The sequence below is a fragment of the Patagioenas fasciata genome, chromosome 11, assembly GCF_037038585.1.
Source record: "Patagioenas fasciata isolate bPatFas1 chromosome 11, bPatFas1.hap1, whole genome shotgun sequence".
NCBI lineage: Eukaryota > Metazoa > Chordata > Aves > Columbiformes > Columbidae > Patagioenas > Patagioenas fasciata.
The window spans coordinates 9680634-9701025 of NC_092530.1; the positions used below are offsets into that span (position 1 = coordinate 9680634).

The 20392-nt window shown below is 38.2% G+C and overlaps 1 protein-coding gene across 1 annotated transcript in view; it reads right to left on the reverse strand.

Annotated features, from left to right (window-relative positions):
- ABCB7 (ATP binding cassette subfamily B member 7) overlaps nt 1-20392 on the reverse strand; it is a 42308-nt gene that overhangs the window by 16430 nt on the left and 5486 nt on the right. Inside the window, exons 2-8 of the mRNA XM_065846223.2 lie at nt 19072-19149; nt 17336-17422; nt 10276-10395; nt 2536-2668; nt 1838-2106; nt 565-653; nt 395-482 (exon numbers count right to left, since the gene is read on the reverse strand). Of these exons, the coding sequence (XP_065702295.1) occupies nt 395-482; nt 565-653; nt 1838-2106; nt 2536-2668; nt 10276-10395; nt 17336-17422; nt 19072-19149 (864 nt within the window). The remainder of the gene's footprint in view (nt 1-394; nt 483-564; nt 654-1837; nt 2107-2535; nt 2669-10275; nt 10396-17335; nt 17423-19071; nt 19150-20392) is intronic.

A 20392-nucleotide genomic window follows, 5' to 3' on the forward strand; every position in this document is an offset into this window, starting at 1 on the left:
AAACATTGCACTGCAGTGCTACAAACTGCAACAGACAAAGAAAACCCTACACGGGGTCACTTGGGAATACAGTGTGTCACATTCAGAAGACAATTTTGCAAACAAGTTAAGAGAAGCTTCTTCCAGGTTCTAAGTTTACATTTTGGAGAAACTGATGGTCAAGGCAATTCAGACATAAAAGAAACTTCTCGCTCTTCGTCAGCAAATTTTTTTTCCAAGCCCCACTAACAATTTTGATGCTGCTCTGTCAATATCATGTAGGATTCTTGAAACTGATAATGTTTTAAAATACGCTATTGCTCCAAATACATAGCCCTGTAAAAGATGAATCTCGTGACTCACATTGCTTAGGCTGACAGAAGACAAAGAGCCAAGTAGTAAAGACTGGTCTTACCTTCACAGTTTCGTAATTTAGGAGTGAGTCAATGGCAGCGTTACCCGCATCGTTATCTGCTTTGTTCATCTCTATTCGAAACTTGGTCCTGTCAAATGAAGACTTATTACAGTCAAGAGCTCATGCTTAGCAACACCAGGTCCACAGATCAACCTGAGGGCACGTCTTACCTCCACTGGGTAATTCCTATCGTGAAGGCTGCGTAGGCTCCCAGCGTCGCCAGGGTTACTAAAGCAAACTCTGCACCACATTTGTAATACTAGAATATTTAAAATACAAGAAAAAAATCATAATCATTGTCAAAATATCATTGTTGTCTCAAAATGATGACAGCTTAGCCTGAGAGAAGAACTCTGAAGGTCTCTCCCAACACACTCTGTGCTCTGAACAGCTTAAGACTAAATACAGGCACAAACTCAAAAGGAGCAAAGAGAAGAGTACAGATAACAAGGCAGGAGACAACCAAGAGCCAGAGTATAGCATAATACTGGCAAGGTTTTTTGCCATTATAAACCATAAATATTGCTGTTAGCACAAATAAGTATGTAGTTACATGGGTTTGGGTGGATTTTGAGAAAAGCTGAACACTGCAAATGGCCTTGCAAACTGATTTATGTTGCGATTTCTCTACTTCAGGGTATATCAGGAGACAAAAGCCATAAGAAGACAAATGAAAGCATCACAGCGGGTTGGCTAACAGCCAGCTTGATTTGCAACTTCCAAAGATTATAAAATCCAACTCAAGATCAACTCATATTATTCCATTCAAATTTGATTAAGTGCTTTGAAAAAGGAGGAGAATAAACAAAACAAGATTCTTCATTTGAATTTAGTCCAAGCAACATAATTGAGATCTAGATTTTAGCATATAAATATCCAAAGATCCTGATTTCAAAGATAGTAAGTGTGGTTTATAAAAGTGAAGTTTAAACTGGAGCTTATTAAGCTTAAAACCTGCAAGAAGGACAAGTCTTTTTTCCAAAAGATAATTTTAATTGCCAAGTTCATTTTTAAGTAAAGACCAGTATTGAGAACAGAGCCAGGAATCACCTCCCTCCATCCTCAACACACTAAGACACGACATTCCTGCACATTTATATTCTGCTTCCTCAGTCTTTACTCAGATATATTTGACGCTTGCGTGCACAGTTTACTCTTCTGATTTCATTTTTAAAACAATTCTAAAGAAAAACCTTAAAAACTACCCACATAAATACTACTTGCTGAAGACAGGAGTCAAATGTGAAAATAATTTCAAATAAGCCAATTTAAAGTAACTAATATTTGAAAATTATGGATTGCTCTCCTTTACAGTAGCTGCTTTCAAAATTACCTTCTAAATTCAATTAGTATTATTATTAATATTCAGTAGACTTTGGTGAAAGAGAACTAATGTATCGTTCCTAATGAGACAATTCCAACTCAGGAATGAACACCACTTACCAGAATTCCACTGACTAGTGCCACTTCAAACATGGTAGGTCCCAGATTAAATACTAAAGCGCTAAGAACGAAACTGATGCCTCTTGTTCCTCTGTCGATGGTTTTTGACAGAGCTCCGGTTTGCCTACTCAGATGGAACGCCAAGTCCAGGTTATGCAGGTGCAGAAAAACATTCTTTGCTATCCTTCTGATTGAATTTTGAGCTACTTTCCCAAATACTGCATTTCTAGCTTCATTAAATAATGCTGCCCCGGCTCTTGAGATACCATCTAAAAAAAAGATGAAGAAGTTTACAAAATGAAAATGATTATGTTTTTAACTTCCTTTCATGCATGAAATTACATTAGATTCACTCTTCATATATATTCAACATTTTTAGTTCAAAGGTAATTTATATTTAATTGCTCCAAAACTTTATGCTATTTTTCATTTACAAACCATTGTGCGCACATTTTAAATCCATTTCTTTTGCAGTTGCTTATAAGAAAGGGTAGGATTTCTAATCAAGAATCATTTCTATAAGCGTTATCTCATTTCTTAATTGGAATACCAGAATCAAGGTCCCAGATCATTGCAAACAGACATAACACAGGAATGACTATGAAACAATCAGCAGCGCAACGGGCAGCAGCTCCACTACCCCCCCGCCTTACCAAGCAACATTCACACTTGCCAAGAGATTTGGGAACACCACTTACAGCCAATGAGAACAGCGGTTGCCACAGTTGCCACTGTATTTGGTGCATCACTGAGGTTCAGTACGTTTCCAGAGAGCTGGTTGAGGCTGTCTACTGCATATTTGAACATGAAGGGAACCAATATATTCATGGCCTAAAAGCATAAGAACACCAATTAGTCCATATGCTTTAAAATATCTATGCAGCATGACTATTTTGCCTGAAATCCCTCTACTGTTATATTTTGTTCTTAACCACCCAGTGTGGGTGAGACGGCTCGCTTGATTCCAAGCACAGGATTCTCCATACCATCAAGTCTTTACTCCTGGTTCCTTTTAAATATCAATTGCCATCCTAAACAAACTGTGCACTGCAAGGCACTGAAACTAAGGCTGAGCACTCAACACAGCAGTAGCAAGACTTGGAAATGAATCAAGTAGCAGACACATGCTCACAACGCTGCTAAACAACGTCGTCATTACAGGTGGTTCGCTCTCTGTGATACTGGGAACGGTCAGTGTGAAGAACCGCTGCTGCAAAGGAAGCAGCTCACCCACGTACTGCTAACACTGGGTCAGTCGAGGTGTATTAAACCAAAGCTCTAGCGAAGTCAAAGAAAAGAAGTTAACCTGTGCTCCGTCTCTTCTGACTGTTAACACTACCTTAATACTTAAATAACACTTTCCATTTGCAACATGACCATCCACGCTGACTTCACCTCTGCATGAGCCCTAGAGTCTGGCGAGGCAGCACTAAAAATTTTCCATAAAAATTACTTTAATAATATGAGCTTTCCAACAAAATACTGGAGCCATATCCACCACTGAACGCCTATTTTTTAAGAGCACCAAGACCCAAAGGCATCTTCTCTGGTGTCTCCTTGGCATCTGAGAAGCAAGACAAGTAGGTATGTAAACAGACCAACTTTAGCATGTTCTATTTGCACAACTGTAGCATGAGAAAATACTGAAAATCTTAAAGAAAACATAAAACTTTTAAGTCTCATTACTGTTTCATTGTTACATCACTCATTCGTACCAACCAGAAACTAAAATTACTGTCAGCCTTCAACTGAATTCATAAATTCAAACTGCTTCTAACTGAAGATTTGAAAATATGGTATACAAGTTTTTTAGCAGTGGAACAACTATGTTAAGATCTACAACCTTGTAATCGCAGCAGAGGTCGAAATGCTTTACAGTGACCTGGCTTTGCTTAAAGTTAGAGGTTTGTTTTTTTCCAATATTTGGAAAAGAAATTGTGGGTAGATGACAAGTTATTTCACATGAGAAGGAACAAAAACCAAAACAGATTGACAAAGATATTTCGGCTCCCTCCACCAAATGTTTCGTGTACCCACTTTGTATTTAGGGACGTCTGTCAGCTGAAAGCCCAGTGAAAAAACTGTAAATTAAATGGATAAAACTAGGTTTTGAGTGAAAAGAGTGGTAAAGTCTTTCATAACTTCAGTCCAAATTGAAGCTGGAAGGCTTTTAGTAATTACAGTAACTGTCCCGGTATCAAATATTCCCAGTGTTATGAATTACTGTAAGCAGCAGAAGACAGGTACCTCACCAAGATGGGAAACTGGGGTTTTGAAAAGACTTCTTTTAACTACAGGACTAAAGAACCATTCCTAAGTTAATTATTTTTAAAAAATCTGTCCTGCTTCATCTTTTTAGACACTCTTTTAGGCAAAAGTTTTAAATGCACATGAGGAAGGAATCCATTTTCTCCTCGTCCCTCCTGTGTCTCCCCTATGAAATACACTAAAAAAAGACTACTAAATTCTCAATACAGCATCATCTAGGTAACTCCTGAGAGGAAACAGGTTGGATCTGAGAGCATCTGGGTGACATCATTACTGGTTAGTTTATGGTTGAAAAAAAGAAAATGGCTGGAAAGTTCAGGTCCTACTTCAAATACACCCTTCTGAAATACATCCAGTGCAAGCCTGAGAGCTGTTCAGCAATAGCTCTTATTTAAATAGATCGGAACTGGGGAAACCTCCATTTAAAAAAAAGCCCAGAGGTTAGCGTTATCTGCAGAAAGGCACCAAACACTCAAAGCAGCACTGTACAATAAGGTCTGGGAACTTCGGTTATACACCGTAGACAAACAAGTTACTGCCACGACACGCTTAAACCTTAAGCATAAAGTCCCACAAAGAACTGAGGATGCGTTAACAGAGATTTCGAATCTTTACAACACTGAAATTCAAATCCCCCCTGCCTTCACCAGTATAATCAAAAAACCCTTCTATTCCTTTCAGAGAAACTCAATTTTGGGGTGGCATTTTGTTCTTAATAAAGATGAATATACTACCGTGTGTGGTACAGTAATGACCAACATGACAAAGTGCAGGTTTTCCTGGGAGAGCCCGCTCAGTAGAAAATAAGACTATTGTAATGCAGATTGTCTTGCTTTGTGCAGATTCTCACAAATTCCTCTGCAGGGATTTTCCTCTTCAAGAGACCATGCTACACTACAGGTAGTTTAGAAATAGAACTACAGATATTTCTTAAAGTCCACTTAAAGAGAAAATATGTATTCCTTGAACTGCGGTTCTCAACTCACAATTAATTTAACCGGTAACAGCCTACAATTTTGCAGAAATGTTGTCTTTTACATCAACATAATTCTGCCCAATAGAGTTTCAAATGAAATGTAAAGCCTGGTCTCAGGTTATAACTGTTCTAACTCCTGGAGGGTAAAGCTTAAACAAGAATAAGGCAATGTGGTATCGTCTTCCATTAGCAATCAAGACAGTCTGCTTTCCAGTAATTAAAAAAAATAGTTAACCTTACAAAGTTCATAGCAAGAGATATGAGAGGCCATTATTAGAAACAGGATTTTCTTCCTCGCTTTGTTAGATCAACAAGATCACGTTCACATTACTGAAAACAAAATTTCTGCCTCCCACATAAACTCACAGCTATCTCTTTACCAGCCAAAATTTGCTGGCACACAACAAAAAGCTTTAAGCACACTTAGTTGCACCATGAAAAGCAACCTTGCAAAACAACTGTTTTAGACAACAGACCTAGATAGGTTTCCCTCCTCTTCCTAATGCCTGAAAGCTTAATAACAATTCCCATTAAAAAGATCCTTTTAATATAGATTTGTATATTTTCTATTTATAAATTTGAATTAATAGTTTAGCCCTGCCTGAATTTATTGGAAAGCAAATACGGCACCCATGAAGTCACCCAACTCAATTGCCCGCATTTAACAGCACATTATACTGCAATGCATCATGCTTAAATGAGTTTGAGCATTTTTTTAAATGACTGCACTGTTTTAAGCTGACAATGCATCATCATCTTTACTCCCTTGTGGGATTACAGTACTTCTAAGGCAAACAGTCTTATCTCTCATTTTGCTCTTCCCAGTATTTCTTGTTTAATAAAGATGATGAATTAGTGACAGGCTGAGCCCCAACACGACAAAACTCCTCTACAGTGAACTCTTCTTTTGCCAATAATTCAATGAGAAACGCTGACATGAAGATGACTGAATTTATCTCTGGACCAAGATAAACATACACATCCAACAACTCCATTTGTGGAAATAAAACCAGAAAACTTCCTTTGTAGAAACTTTCCCCTTACAGAGGAAAGGCAGCTAAAGCAGCTCCAAAATGTGGTCCAAAAGAGGGAAGAAGCAGATGGTTTCATGCCTTCCTCGAATTTGGTGATGACCTAAAATATACTTTTGCAAGTAAGAGGAAAAAAAAACCTAAAAAATTTTAAAATATGTGTCACCTGAAACTTCTCATAAAGCCAACAGTTTCTAAAGGTCATTATCTAACTCCATCTGAGCACACAAAAAGGACTCAAACACCAAGATCATACATACATACTTCACTGCTTGGGTAGATATCATTATCTCTGCATGCAGACAAAATTTAGAGTACAACACTTGTGTCTCGCCTCCTTAGCCAAACAGTGTCTTCTGCTGAAGCTTAGGGAATTAGCAGTCCAGAGAAACACAGATAGTCTGAAAGATTTCTCTGGTACATGAAGAACATGTGTTTGGCCTATGACCAACAGGCCAAAAACCGCTACAGGCTGGCAGAGGTGACAAATGATTTTGTCATATTCATGTGTTTAACTCAGCTGTTCAGAAGCCAAAGCATTTCTTCTTCTGTCACAGAAGAAGGGAAGAAACAGAAAAGTAAAGAAGCATTTATGATACACATCCCACTAAATAAGACAACAAACGGGTAGGGGAATGTGGAAAAAACCCCCAGAAATGTAGAACCTGAGCAGGCTAATCTATGTGTCTGAAGACACAGATAATGCCTATGTGCTCCTCTCACCTGTCTTCCCGCTGCATCTTTCAGATAGCACATGTCTAGATAGGCTATAAATATTTAAGATTAAAATGTAAAGTGTGTCATAATACAACAAATCTTCCAAGTAAGACAAGACCTTACTAGCCCTAGAGCAGACTCCATCCTGTCAGCTCCCAGTCATAAAAAGCCATGCAAACAGCTCACTTTGAAGGCTAACAACGCTACTAGCTGTTTTGGGTAGACAAAAAGGAACCAAAAATCACAATAATTTGTTCAATGACAGGCAGCTGGGCCCCACAGAAGGAGTCAAGACAGATTGTAACTGTGGGCTTGTCTGTAGCTGCACACAAACTGGTATTTCTTTTGAAATTAAACTTTACTGAGCTGGAAGATTTAAACAACCAAAACATTTCTCAAATAGCAGGACAAGTAGATATGATTTCCAGCTGTTTTGTGGGTAAGTTAAATCAAACTGGGTATGAACTCCTAATTTTTTCCTGTGCCTGAAGATTTCATAACCTACCTCTCCTTTGTGACTTCTCTGCAGTTTTCTTAGAATAAAACTAAAGCCAACCTACAGCCTCTGTCTCAGAGTAACCATTTTGATGTTCTTCTAATTCAAAATTTAACTTTAGAAATAGAGACATATAAAACCTCAAGGCCTTCTCTCAAACTGCAACAAAATTGGCCATGAGGCTTACCAACTATTTCTTATGGAGGAAGGTGACCAGCAGCAGGCATCAAGAGCACATAATTCTCTATGCAAAACCCCTGAGAACAAGCAGCCTTCAGACAAAACCCATAATAAGGCTGTAACATCCTTCAGATGCAGACAGGTTCATGGTGAACAAAGAAACCGGGCCAGACTGCAACAAGGAGAAAGATACGCTGACATTCCTGCCCTGATACATCTGTACAGCAGAGAACCTTTAACAAGCTGCTTGTGTGGTCTGTCAATACCTTGTAATTAACCTCACAGGCAATCAGAACAAAGGGCTCCCAAATGGGATAATGAAGAAACTGCACAGGATTATACAAGGTCCAGGCAAGCTACAGGTAAACTGATTTGTATTTCATTTTCTTTAGGACAAAGCAGCCCTTAGTTTGCTCTGGAAGAAAAGCAGATGTTCAGGGCTCAAAGATATGACAGGCTTACTATAGCTCTGTAATGTGCTGTTGCAAGTCAGTCATGTCACAATAACTACACATATACTTTGCATGTGTAAAGTAAGAAGCAATTCAAGAAAATTTACTCTGCACAGAAGGATTGGACATAGCTCAGGTGGTGAGGGGCAACGTGTTAAATTGCAGTTATTTGATAATGTCCAAGTTCTAATGCAGCTTTGTTACGACATAATATATATTCTGTAGAGAGCTTGTTGTGTGTTTTCCCCACAAAACCCTTGGTTGTCAAAACATTCTCACAAAAACTTCTCCTTCAACAGGCATCTCCTAAAACCTCGGCAATGCTCTACAGGTTTTCTGCTCTGTCCTTCTGGGAATCTGCTCTAGACACCAGGGCTTCCAGGCAGCCTTGTATAGAATCTGAAGTAGGAAATTAAAGAGAACACTTAAGAGAGATACAAACATCCAGCTACTTCCCCAAAGAGCCATTAAGTGTCTGATTTTTCTGACGGGGGAAACATCTCTCTCTCCCAGTGTAATAGCTCTGTTATTATACCAAATACTGAGCTATTTGCAAGAGTCAGGCATCCTGGCCACCAATTTTGTTTCCATTACAGCCCAGAAAGCTGCTTGAAACATTAATAGATTTCCTAAAAGCAAGGTATGATGCTGCCACATGCAAGATTAGATTCTGGATTCACATTCTCCATCATATTCCTATAACCCTACAAATTAGGAAGTGTGGGGAAGAGAAAAAGGAAAATACACCAAACTTCTTTCAAAGCTTCCTTCAGATCATTATCCACATTACAAATAAGAGGCTTTTAAAAGAAACTGACTTAGACATGAGAATTTTCATATCCATCTGGCAAATGAGGTATTCTTAAATATACATCATAAAACCACAAAGAAGCAAGCATATGATAAGTTAAATATTATTGTGAAGACAACTGCACAGGTAAAAATGCTCCTAGCATCTGCATTTGGAGCAGCTTCTCAGAGAGTTTTCAAGAGTAATCGAAAGCATTGCTGCATATTTTGCCCAGGCATTCAAAAAGGGTGGAAGTTTACTTGTACAGACTTGCTGTATTGTACATGTTGTCACCTGTGTTATCAGCAACTTCCTGACCAGCAGCACAACCCAAAATATCTGTTGCAGACAGGACCAGCAAGCACCTGATAGACTGCTCATGAGAGCCACCAAATGATCAGCCCTTCCTCTTCAGCTCAAATAAATGAGCACATTTCTCTTTCAAGTACTCTTCTTCTATCACCTACATAGCTGAAACTTGTTTCTTCTCTCTTTTCATGACAGGGCAATATTGCTGAATGGTAAGAAATTGCCAGTGCAACTAGCTTAAGTGCTAAAACTCATTACTAAGTAATACCTACTTTAGCATATCTCAGCAAGATATTAATATCAGCATTATGTTTGGTTAAAATTGCCATACTCAGAAGCAACCCAGTTGAGCCATGTCTCAATGATCCTTACAAAATTTACTCCCAATATTTTGCAGTCAAATATTTTTTTTTTCAAAAGGAAAAGACTTTTCGCACGAAGTTAACGTTTGATCTTCTGAACTATTTCTACAAGGTTTGCACAACATTTGAATTATATCCTCCATTCATCTGTGGAAAGCTTTTGTATGCCTGTTTATTTCTAAGAATGAATAAACACTAATTTTGTTGAAGGCAAGAGTGTAAGAGATCCTTTCACACAAGGAACTAAAGTTAAGAGCAACCCTCCACTTCCTAATGAAAAGACTACAAGAAAAGTGATTTGAATGAAAGCACGGTCCAATATAAAAAATTTGGGCACCAGAGGAGTCCCTGAAACAACAGAAATTCCACTCTCATCTCATAGAGAAATATCAAGAAGAAACTGGAGGTCAAATCCTCTTTCCCACAGCACAGCCAGAGTTGTGAGTAGACACCACCACACTGCTCAAGTTCAGAGCTGGAAATGGGCACAGAGCCTTGAGGAAATCCTGTTTGACAGACACAGCACCACACAATGAGAGAACATCTATAAGCAACCTTTAACTCGCACTTCCCTTAAGTTATGCCATAAATGATTAACTGGCAACGGAAAATCCTGGAATAAACTGATGTGAGCAACACAAATAAAAATTCTGGTCATCATCATCATGATCTCCCCAACCACACACATGCAGATGATGCATGCCTTGTTAAAAAATCCAAGATAATATTCCTAATACTGTATGCTCCTGATACAGGAAGACCGTAAAAGCTCTTAAATGATAAAAAGGAGTATTATTCCTTGTAAGAACTCCAGGAGAATAGTAACTATCCCAGCACAATGAAGCATCTGTACTTACCTTCGCACTGGCTAAAAACCCCAGAGATATGGCTACTCTGGCTCGCAGGTCTGGTCTGTCTTTGGGCCACACGTACGACAACATTGCTCTAATAATCTTCTTGGCATCTATCTCTTTCAGCTGTTGGAAAGAACATACAAAGGTATCACATTATAAAGAGACTCCCAGAAGCAAAATAACAGAATAAGTAAGAATGAATTTTATACATTTGGATTGCTTCTGTATTTTATTTGATACGCAACTGGTACTTCCCAATGTTTGAGACTAAAATTTCAAGTTGTAAATTTTTAGGTTTATATCCATGACATGCTGTTAAAACAGATAAATTGTTCTTAATTCACATGTCCTCAAGAGTGCAAGTACAGAGAGCTGGAAATGGAATACAGAGAAAGCCACAATTCACCATAGCTAAAAGAATTCACGGAATAAAGTGACCCTTCTTTTTTTCCTTCTCAAGATTTCTGTACAAAATGCAAGGGCTTGGTATTTCTTCTTTGGAAGCTGTTTTAAAACAGCACAAAATCAACCAGACAGAAAAGTAAAAAAAACGAAACAAACAAAAAGCCAAAACAATTACAATGAAGTAATAAAAACTAAGGCAAGAAGGAAGCCTGAAAGGTTTACAATAAATGTAAATAGTTTGGAAAACATTCAGCAAGTCACAATAAAATGCAGTATTTTTTTTTAAAGTCACTACCATTATAGCAACTCAAATCCCTGAAACTGAACATTTATGCTGATATATAAACTGAACTGTATATACATTCCAGCTCCGACTATTTGGTTGTATTACAACAAATTTAAGCATTTCCAACAATCGCTTTCCCATGTTTTTCTGGTCATCTTATCACCTTTGCAGAGAAGTGAGAAATCTTATTCTGCCCATGTGTTTTAGGACACGTTTTCAGGAACACAAAGGACAGACCTTCAACAGGTGTCTCATGAAGTTATGGCTACTATTCCAGTGGCCTTAGCTCAGCTTCCCATGTCACCACTTTGTTCCACAGAATGACCCCGGACGTTGGGTCATCGGGTTTCACGAGACTGCTGAGATGTACACGGCCGCACGTTAGCTTAACTGATTACATCCATTTTTAATGAGTGCTTCAAATAGGTTCTCCTCTCCAAACCTCCAATTTTGCTCTAAACAAGACCACAATTCAGTTAACAAGCCTTCTTGAGAAATATCAGGCTTTTTTTGGTTTAGGGTTTTGGAGGTTTGGGGGTCAGGTTGTTTTGGTTTGAGGTTGTTTGGTTATTTTTTTTACAGAACCATAGGTTATTTTCTAGGTGGACAGATGTCTGTATCACTAACACTTGAAATATATTTAGCTTTGGAGTTCAGTAGAATAAATTAGCTGAAGTCTCAGCCCTGCTACCGAACTGAGAGTAACAGCACATGCAATAACACACAGTCCAAGTATCAACAACTTTTCTGTCTCGGCTACCCTGGGGTTAACTTGAAAGACACGCAGGTTATCTAAAGCTGAAGGGAGGACAGCAAGTAGCAGCTAATCTCACCATTTCAGGCAGTATTTTGTAATCAGGGAGGAGTGGAGAAAGAAAAAATTAGTCTACACCTTTTAAAGAGAACTTTTCATTACAGAGGTCAGTAGAAAGGGGGAGTTTTCCAATATCTTTTATTGCTTCCCCCACTGGTTTATATAATTTAAATGCTCCCTCCTCGACTTTCTCTGTTAAGGTCCAGTGTGAATGAACAAGAAAAGAGAGTTCTGTTAAGAGTTAAGATTGCTGAGGCAACCAGGGAAGCCAATTCTATAAATATAAGCTTTTAAAAGCACCGGAAAATCCATCTCTCTGTTCCTAGTCATAGCTTCAAAGAAAACCAAACGGGAAGAGAGATCGTGTTTTGTCAACAATTGCAAATGTATTGGAGCATTACACAGTATAAGCACATTTCAAAGGACTTCTAAAAAATGAATATATGGAAGGTTTGTAAGTGAAGAGAGGATGCAAAGCTCTTTCTGTTGTCTCCTACCCATTCAGGAGACAGAGGTACCTGCTGCAGCATATACACGAATCTATCCATTTGAGCCGAGGATGTGCATAAATAGCAGGGCAAACATTTGGAAAATATCTTTGATCATCACTTACAGGTTAAAAGGAAGTTAAAAAAATAGCATCACATTAACACAAAAGTGCAACCAGAGCAGTTCTAATTATATGTTGCTATTGGCTAGTCAGACTTTGCACAGAAAAGCTATTAAAAAGAAGAAGAGACATTGGCTGCAAACAAGGAATCTATTTCCGTTTCTTCATGGCTGTGAATGGTAAGAGAAGTAAATCCGTTCAGAAGAGAAGTCAGAAGGCAGACAGTCATTTGCCAAAGGCCTTGCAAAGGAACAAGGAGAAATATCAAAGGAGATGCAAAATGCACACACATCACATCAAAGTTTACCATGAAATAAATGTTACCGTTGTACAAAAACACAAGTTGAAAATGGTTTAAATGTGCAAGTGGTAACATTAAGAATTAAAATGAGCAATCTGCTCAGTGGACTCAGGCCTTTTTTTGATTTGCTGCACTCTACAAAAAGGTTTAGAGGAGCATTTATTTTACCTCCTTTTAAGTGGTAGTAATGTTTTATATTTTCTTCCGGGGCCTATTTCTACAGAGACGAAAGGAATGGAAGGAAAAGCATGATAAATCAGGGAGCAAAGGAGAAAAGCCTTTTCTTCTCTTTGAATGTGGTATGTTTTTACAGCACACTACCAAATAGTGAAGACTATTTGCAAAGAAAAGAACATTGACCATCTTCCTGTCCCCCCCACCCACCCATCCAGGTTCTGAACCTTTTAAAATACCTAAAGAGGGAAAAAAGAAAGTCGTCTTCCCACCTCTTCACAATCTCCAAGATTACTCAATCTTTCAAAGCATTCACTAGGCTGACCCTGTGACTTTGTGGATACAGCCTGTGCCAGGATGACGAGCTATCAGAAGCATGATGGAAGAAAATGGTAGTTTAACTTGCATTTAAGCTGTCACTGCTGACGAAGAAATGAAGACCCATTCTGGCTCCCTGTGTACTCACTCACGAAGCCGTATCATCCTCATTATTGTACTAGCACAAGCTGTCTTGCATCCGCATGAGGTTATTCCGCGAACACCTTGCTTCCTCCCCTGCTTCCTCCTCTTTTTCCAGCACTCAAGTGCACAGTACCAGCCCCTTTCTCACAACCGCTCATGAAATACCCACTGAACCGGTCCACCTTACGAAACAGTCAGAAAACTCTTCGGTGTTTGTTGCAGAGTTTTATCCCAGAGTCAGATAAACCTACACATACAGTAGCATGATAACAAGCATGGCTGAGAACACAACTTTTTTCTTTTTTAATCTAAATGCCTCCTGCTATTTAAATTTTTTCAGGCTTGCTGCGAGTGAAGCAGCAGAGGTAGTTTGGGGAGGGAGTGGGTATCCCCAGCATTTGAACATGGAATTTTTCAGCTAGATCACTTCATAGTAGCTCACTGTCTGACCATACAGTGACTTATGGAGCAAAACACCAAGGTGAGGAAGGAGGTAGGATTCTTTTTTTCATTGCCTTATCAGCTTAAATAAATGTAAATTCGGGCCTGAATTTTCCTTATAAACTTTGGGAAAAAAAGTACTGACACCTTTTCCCTGAAAATAAGACCTACTCCAAAAATAAGCCCTAGAATGATTTTTCAGGATTTTTGAGGATGCTTGAAATAAGCCCTACTCCAAAAGTAAGCCCTAGTTATAGTTCATTTAATAAGTCAATTTAAATAGTGTCCAGGCAGCTATACATGTAAAAAAGTAGAATTAATTGGTAATAGAATGCAGCAGGGCAGATAGACTCTACCCCAAGAAAAGCAGACACCCCCAAAAGAATTGCACTCAAAAGACCCCACGAGACCCAAAACAATAGATGATGACATGACTGTATTTGAATAAATGTCGATTTTTTTTAATTCATATCAGTAAATATAGATTGTTGTACATGGAAAAAGGAAATAGAGTCACAAGAAATTCATGATGGAATTCAGGGTTTGGAGAATTATGATGATGTATCAGAATGTGATGACATGACTATATTTGAATAAATGTTGATTTTTTTGTTCAAATGTAGACTGTTGTTCACGGAAAAATAACACATCCCCTGAAAACAAGTCCTAACGCATCTTTTGGAGCAAAAATTAATATAAGACCCTGTCTTATTTTTGGGGAAACAGGGTAGTCCTCTATTTTCGCACTATCCATGTCTCCACAGAAGGCAAGCAATGACAAGCAAACTAAATAGCAACTGAGTAAAACAATGGTAGGGAAGGCTAATTATCAGGGCTCCATCGTGACCATTCGTCTTTCCACAAGTAATATATGTCTGCTTAGCAACAAGTCAGGAGCTACAGCATTTATTTCTGTCTGTTCCATGTACAAAAGATCAACACACACAAAAAACCCAAAAAGGTGGTAAAGAACAATACTGTTCTCATATCAGCCACTGCAGCAAGTAAAAGTCATTTTGTAAAAACCCAGATGTGTAAGCTTCTCTCTTAGTTGCTTGTGAGATGAAGGTATCAGTGCCCTTCACACCCTGTGTTTATCCTTAGTATTCAGTTTTGTATCCCCTGAAGCTGCTACAAAAGGAGCAATTTAAAACATCAGTCCCAAAGTCAGTTTCCGGAATGAACAGGCTGGTTTGTCAAAAACTTTTGCAAGAGAGAAAGGTGTAATAGAGCTGACATGTCTATCACCTACAGTTTTCCTAAAAGCACAATCCTAGGGGAAAAAATACTCATGGTAAATCGGGTGCCAGTATTTTACGCACTGAACACAAGTGTGGGAACTGCACTTGTAACATCAGATTTCCTGCTCTTTATTTTTGCTGAGAACCTCTTCGCTTTTGCATCCAGTGTCACTCTGTTTTTTCCACCCTCCACAAGTTTCACCTCACCTAGAGCCAGCTCTTGCTGCTTTCTCCTGGGCAATGCTGAACAGCTGATAGTTGTTTATTTAGACAACGGCCTTAACTGACAATGTCCTAGATTAACTACATTATAGCTCCACTTATTGGAATAAAAAAATCAGGGGATTGGCTTATACGGGAGCAACTGCAAGTAATGGATGAACAGATAATGCCACTGGAATATTTACACTGCCCAGCAGACTAAAAAAATATCAGCTGCCAGCGAAATTTCTGGCTAACATATTCGCAGTCAGTTTTAATTTTAAGGAATATCCAGTGTTCCTTAGTGTTACTGGTGTTCTGGTAAACAGAAGCTTCCACTTCCTTTCTGATCAGAGAAAACCCTGAAATTTAAATTACTGAGTGATGCCAAACTGTAGACCTTTGAAAAGTAGTAATTCCAAAGAAAATACACTATGATTACATATGCAATATCTATAACAATTAAATAGATTTGTCCTGGAAGTTGCCAATCACATGCAAAGGGGTTCAGTTGGAAGAGGTCTGTATTTCAGGAAATAGCTTCTTAAAGAAAGAATAAAGAGCCCCTTGTGGTATTTTTGAAGACGGGTCAGTTGTGAAGTTGAGTCTGTGAAATGGATTTGCAACTGAACTCTAAACTCTATTCCATGGAGTCGTGAAAAATGAAGTTAAGACAGCAAACAGGAAACATTCAGCTAATCAATATACCCAGGCAAACAGAAATTCTAGTAGCAAAAAAAACCCCACAAGAACAAATAATTAAGCCCAACAGATGCGTGATCACCAAAGTGACAATACAAAGGATCTATAGCCATTATATTCCATAACTTAAATAATTAGACTAAACACCGAGAAGGATAGTCTGCTAGCTTTAAAGTCTGTTTGGCCAGGAAATCTTTGAAAGGGCCTATAGCTGTTACAAAGAGGGTCTTAAAATTAATCTAAAGTTAATGTAACATGCAGAGACACTGAGTGAAGATGTCCAATTATTCTATTTCTCCCTGTGACTTATGCAGAAAAGATCACAGATTTTTGCTAAAACAAGTTGACTATACTTTAGGTTATGAAATTCCCTCCTAATACTAAAGCATAAATTTTGGTAGCATCTCTTCTGACCTCTGCCTGTAACACAAATCAGGTTTGGATTCAACGAAGGCACAACACTCAGATCGAAATTTAAGAGGAAATCCTCTGCTGAACTCTTCAGTCTCTTTACAAATGAGGCTGTGGAAAATACGCCAACAGAACAGTTCAGCATGAGCCAACCAGCCCTGAGAGACCCGGATTCTGCCCTGAAATCCCAGTTTGCAATCAATATGGTCTTCGCTAGGAAGACTCCACCCAAATTTAAACAAGTTCTAATCATCACAAAGTTGTTTGGCAAATACACAAAGTAACAGAAATAGGTTTGCACCTAAAGTAAGGAAACCAAAGTTACATAAACTGGAGAGCTTGGATTCTGCAATTTTAATCACACAAAGTTGATATTTTGTTGTTTTCACCAAAAGCTTGCCTCGTTTTCTAACTGTAATAATTGGGTCTAATAAAAGATACTGCTTCTCTTTGCATACCTATCATAATTTTAACATGTGCTTCCTGAATATAAATACAGTCAAAATAGATTTAATGTTAACGCATCTGATGTAAGTATAAATACATGCAGTTTAATTACTTCCCTCTCTACCCCACTTCAAGTGCAATTTTACCAAGTGATGCACTAACTTGTACCCACAAGCTGATTTCTACTATCCTGAATGCCAAGTCACAGGGAAATATCAGTCACAAACAAGAAAAACAAACCACCATAAATTACAATGGAACACACTTTCTGTTAAAAAGAAACAATAACGTAACACAGGACAATTTCAAAGGAGTGTGTGACAGTAAAATTACATTTTTAATAAAACAACTGAAGCGCTTCAACACAGTTATTACAAACACCTGGTGATTTAAGAGCTAGAGAGCCTATATCAGCAATTAAACAGTATCTACTCTGCTACAGTACTCAACAAATTGTTGTTTGGGGTTTTCACCTTTTTTTTTTTTTTGGGGGGGGGGGTTGCGGTGCACAGGGCAAGCTGATCATATTTTTTATTTAAAAGGCAATACTAATTAAGCCATTTTTTACCCCTTCCTTTGGATCTGTGTGAAGTCCTCCACCTGCATGACCATGCCAACACATTCTCTTCTCTATCAGTCGCCACCTCGGTAGGATCTGTGTAAAAATGAGAACTCAATTTGCAAGAACCTCAGGAAACATGCAAGTAAAAGCCAAGAGAAAAAACTACTGGTTTGGTTTCCCTCCCTCACCCTTCAACTGTATCAGCTTGCTTTAATACAAGATATCACCTCTCTCTAAAAATCTTCCCTTGCTTAAGGAAACAATACTAAGGAAAGGGACTATAATTTGGCAGTAAAGTAAAATGCATGTTCCAAGCAGTCAGGAGGTAAAGATAATAGAGCTCTAAACATTTCAGTTAAAAGGACACTTAAAAACTAGAAAGTGGACTAAAAAACATAAAAAAGAAATCAAAGTTCTGGAGGATAACTGTGCTCAGGCACATTAACATATAAAATGGAACACACTTAAAAATTCCCCTTCCATGTACATAAAGAGTAATTTGGGTGCAAAATAAATAGATAAATCCACTTTACACTTCTCTTTCCCATCAGGATGAGAACAGCCTACTGGTGCCCTATGAAAGGTCCGAGTGAACCCAGTGCCACAGCCCCGCTGCAATCCATGTACAGCAGGTGCAGTGAGGAAAACAACCTGCTTTTAAAAACTAATGTTCACTCCTCTTAGCATGTGGTCAAGATTGCCTGTTAAACAAATACAGAGAAAAACTCTGAATTTATGAATGCACATAGATGTACTAAAGCATAATAACTCGATACCACTAGGCAATTCTCCAAGTTCAATGTCAAAGTGCCTGCCGCAAACAATGGACACATTAAAGCTTTTCAAAAAGAGTCTGCTCTTTTGCTACATGTTGACAATTTCTGGGTCCAGGTTACACAAAAGCTCTTTAGTAATCTCATTTTATGTACACGGTTTGAGAGCAGACCTCAGGGTTTTCCAAAACGAAATTTCACTTTTCATATTTTAAAGAAAAACATAATAACAATCTAAGCAGATTTCATGTTGTGAAGTCCCAATGACCCTCAAACGATTTTAGGTGCTTAAGTCAGTTCTATGAATGGTTATTTTTTTAATAATTAAAAACAAACAATCAAAAAAACCACCAAACACAAAAATCCAAGACAAATACATCACCTAACTTCATTCAAGCAAAGTGTGTTACTTAAACTTGTGTCATAATTATTCCATGAACAGTAAAAATAAAAATGCATTTTCCTTATGTTTAAATGAGTGTAAAGGTAAGCAGACTTCTTAGGAATAATAGCCTGACATCCTGGCACTCAGAATGATGAGAATAAACTTCCAACGTTTCTTGATATTCTACAACCTAAGCAGAATTTTGAAGTAATAAAGCCCCACATATTCAAGGAAAACTCACAGCTTTCTATGCATTGATATTTTCTATGCCCAACACCATGAATCTAAGTATCAACACACAAAACTTACATTTTTAAGAACTCTTCTTTATAAATTACTGTATTATCATTAGTCTGTAGAGACTCAAAAAGACTTCTTGAGGAGAGTGCAAAAGTCTGACGCTTTCACGCAAAGTTATCTCATTCTTTAGAAGCAGAAACATAAGTTGCTGTTTAACTCGCTCCATGTTAAAACTGTAAATAGCGGAATTAAAACAAAACAGCAGACTAAACTGGAAGGTGCTGCAAGGGCTTGAGTTTCCTCTGACTTACACGTAATTAGGAAGAAAAACAATTTATACCTACCTCTGAAGCCTCTAATAATGGTCTTGAAAATTCTCCCCCCAGACTTTGCCATGATCTTTGTTTGCAGATTGGTGGAATCTACAAAATAAAGAGGGGGTTGGGGGGATGGAAGTGAAAATGGAGTCATGCAGAACATGCACTTCACATTCAGAGAATATTAATCTGGTTTACGTAAACAAGCGTAAGACGAAAACAGGGCAGATGGCTTTGTTTGTTAACAACTGACCACATAAAAAGAAAACCGGTGGGGAGCAGCTGTAAAATAAATTACATTCAACCATTAAAAATGCTAAGTGACAATGAACCTTTCTCTTCCCTGAATCCCCACTCCCATCAGACTTCATTTCTTTTGTACCATGAAAGCCCAAAGTTTTCCCTTTCCTCTCATTTAAATTTTCTCCCAGGTTGTCTTCTGTCTCCTTTGAAATATTCTTTTGTTCTGGTTTTCATTACAAACTGTTATTCTTATGCTTATAGGTTCTGCCATTTCCAACTCACCTTAGCTCAGTTCATGCCACGTTTGTCTCACCGATCATCAGGTGAATCAAAGCTACAGCTCTGGACTGGGAAGCACTGGGACTACCAGAAATTAGAGCGTGGCTGACTACGAGTTTTAGGTACGCAGGACACAAAATACCCAATATTCACATATCCATCAATGCATCTTTAATAGATGTACTGCTCAGCACTAACTGTAGCACACTTTACATGTTACACTGAAACCCGTTCATTTGCCATAAGAGTTTCAAAGGACCATTTATTTTCCTTAGATCGACTAGCTGGCAGCACTTCCCCAGTGGCAAAACAGGGACCTCTGTTTGGTGGGCAACGATGCTGCCACATCATCTTTGACACATTCAATATTAAATCTTCTACTGCTCTGTCACAACACACCATACACTCACACTATATAAAAATCACTACCACAGAGCAAAACGGCGAAAAAACTGCTCATCAGCCCAAGGCACAGGGCAAATGTCAAAAACAAAAAATAAGAATTTGATCATAAAAAGGGAATTTTTAACCTTGACAAACAGCAGCAACATCATATATTTTATACCTTGCCTTAAGCATTCCTTTGCTCCTGTCCTAAGACACATACCATAAGTTATCATTTAGGTTTTTTTAAGAAAATTAAGATCATTCCCCTTCATGTCACCACATTGGACCTACTTACTTCAAACATTTCCATTACGTGACATCACATCCAAAGACTAAATATTAGAACTATACATTCTGCCCTTAGTAGAACTAAGTGACCTGGGTAAACAGACCTGATGCCTCCAGGACCTGGGTTAAATGAAGGAGCTTTATTTACAAG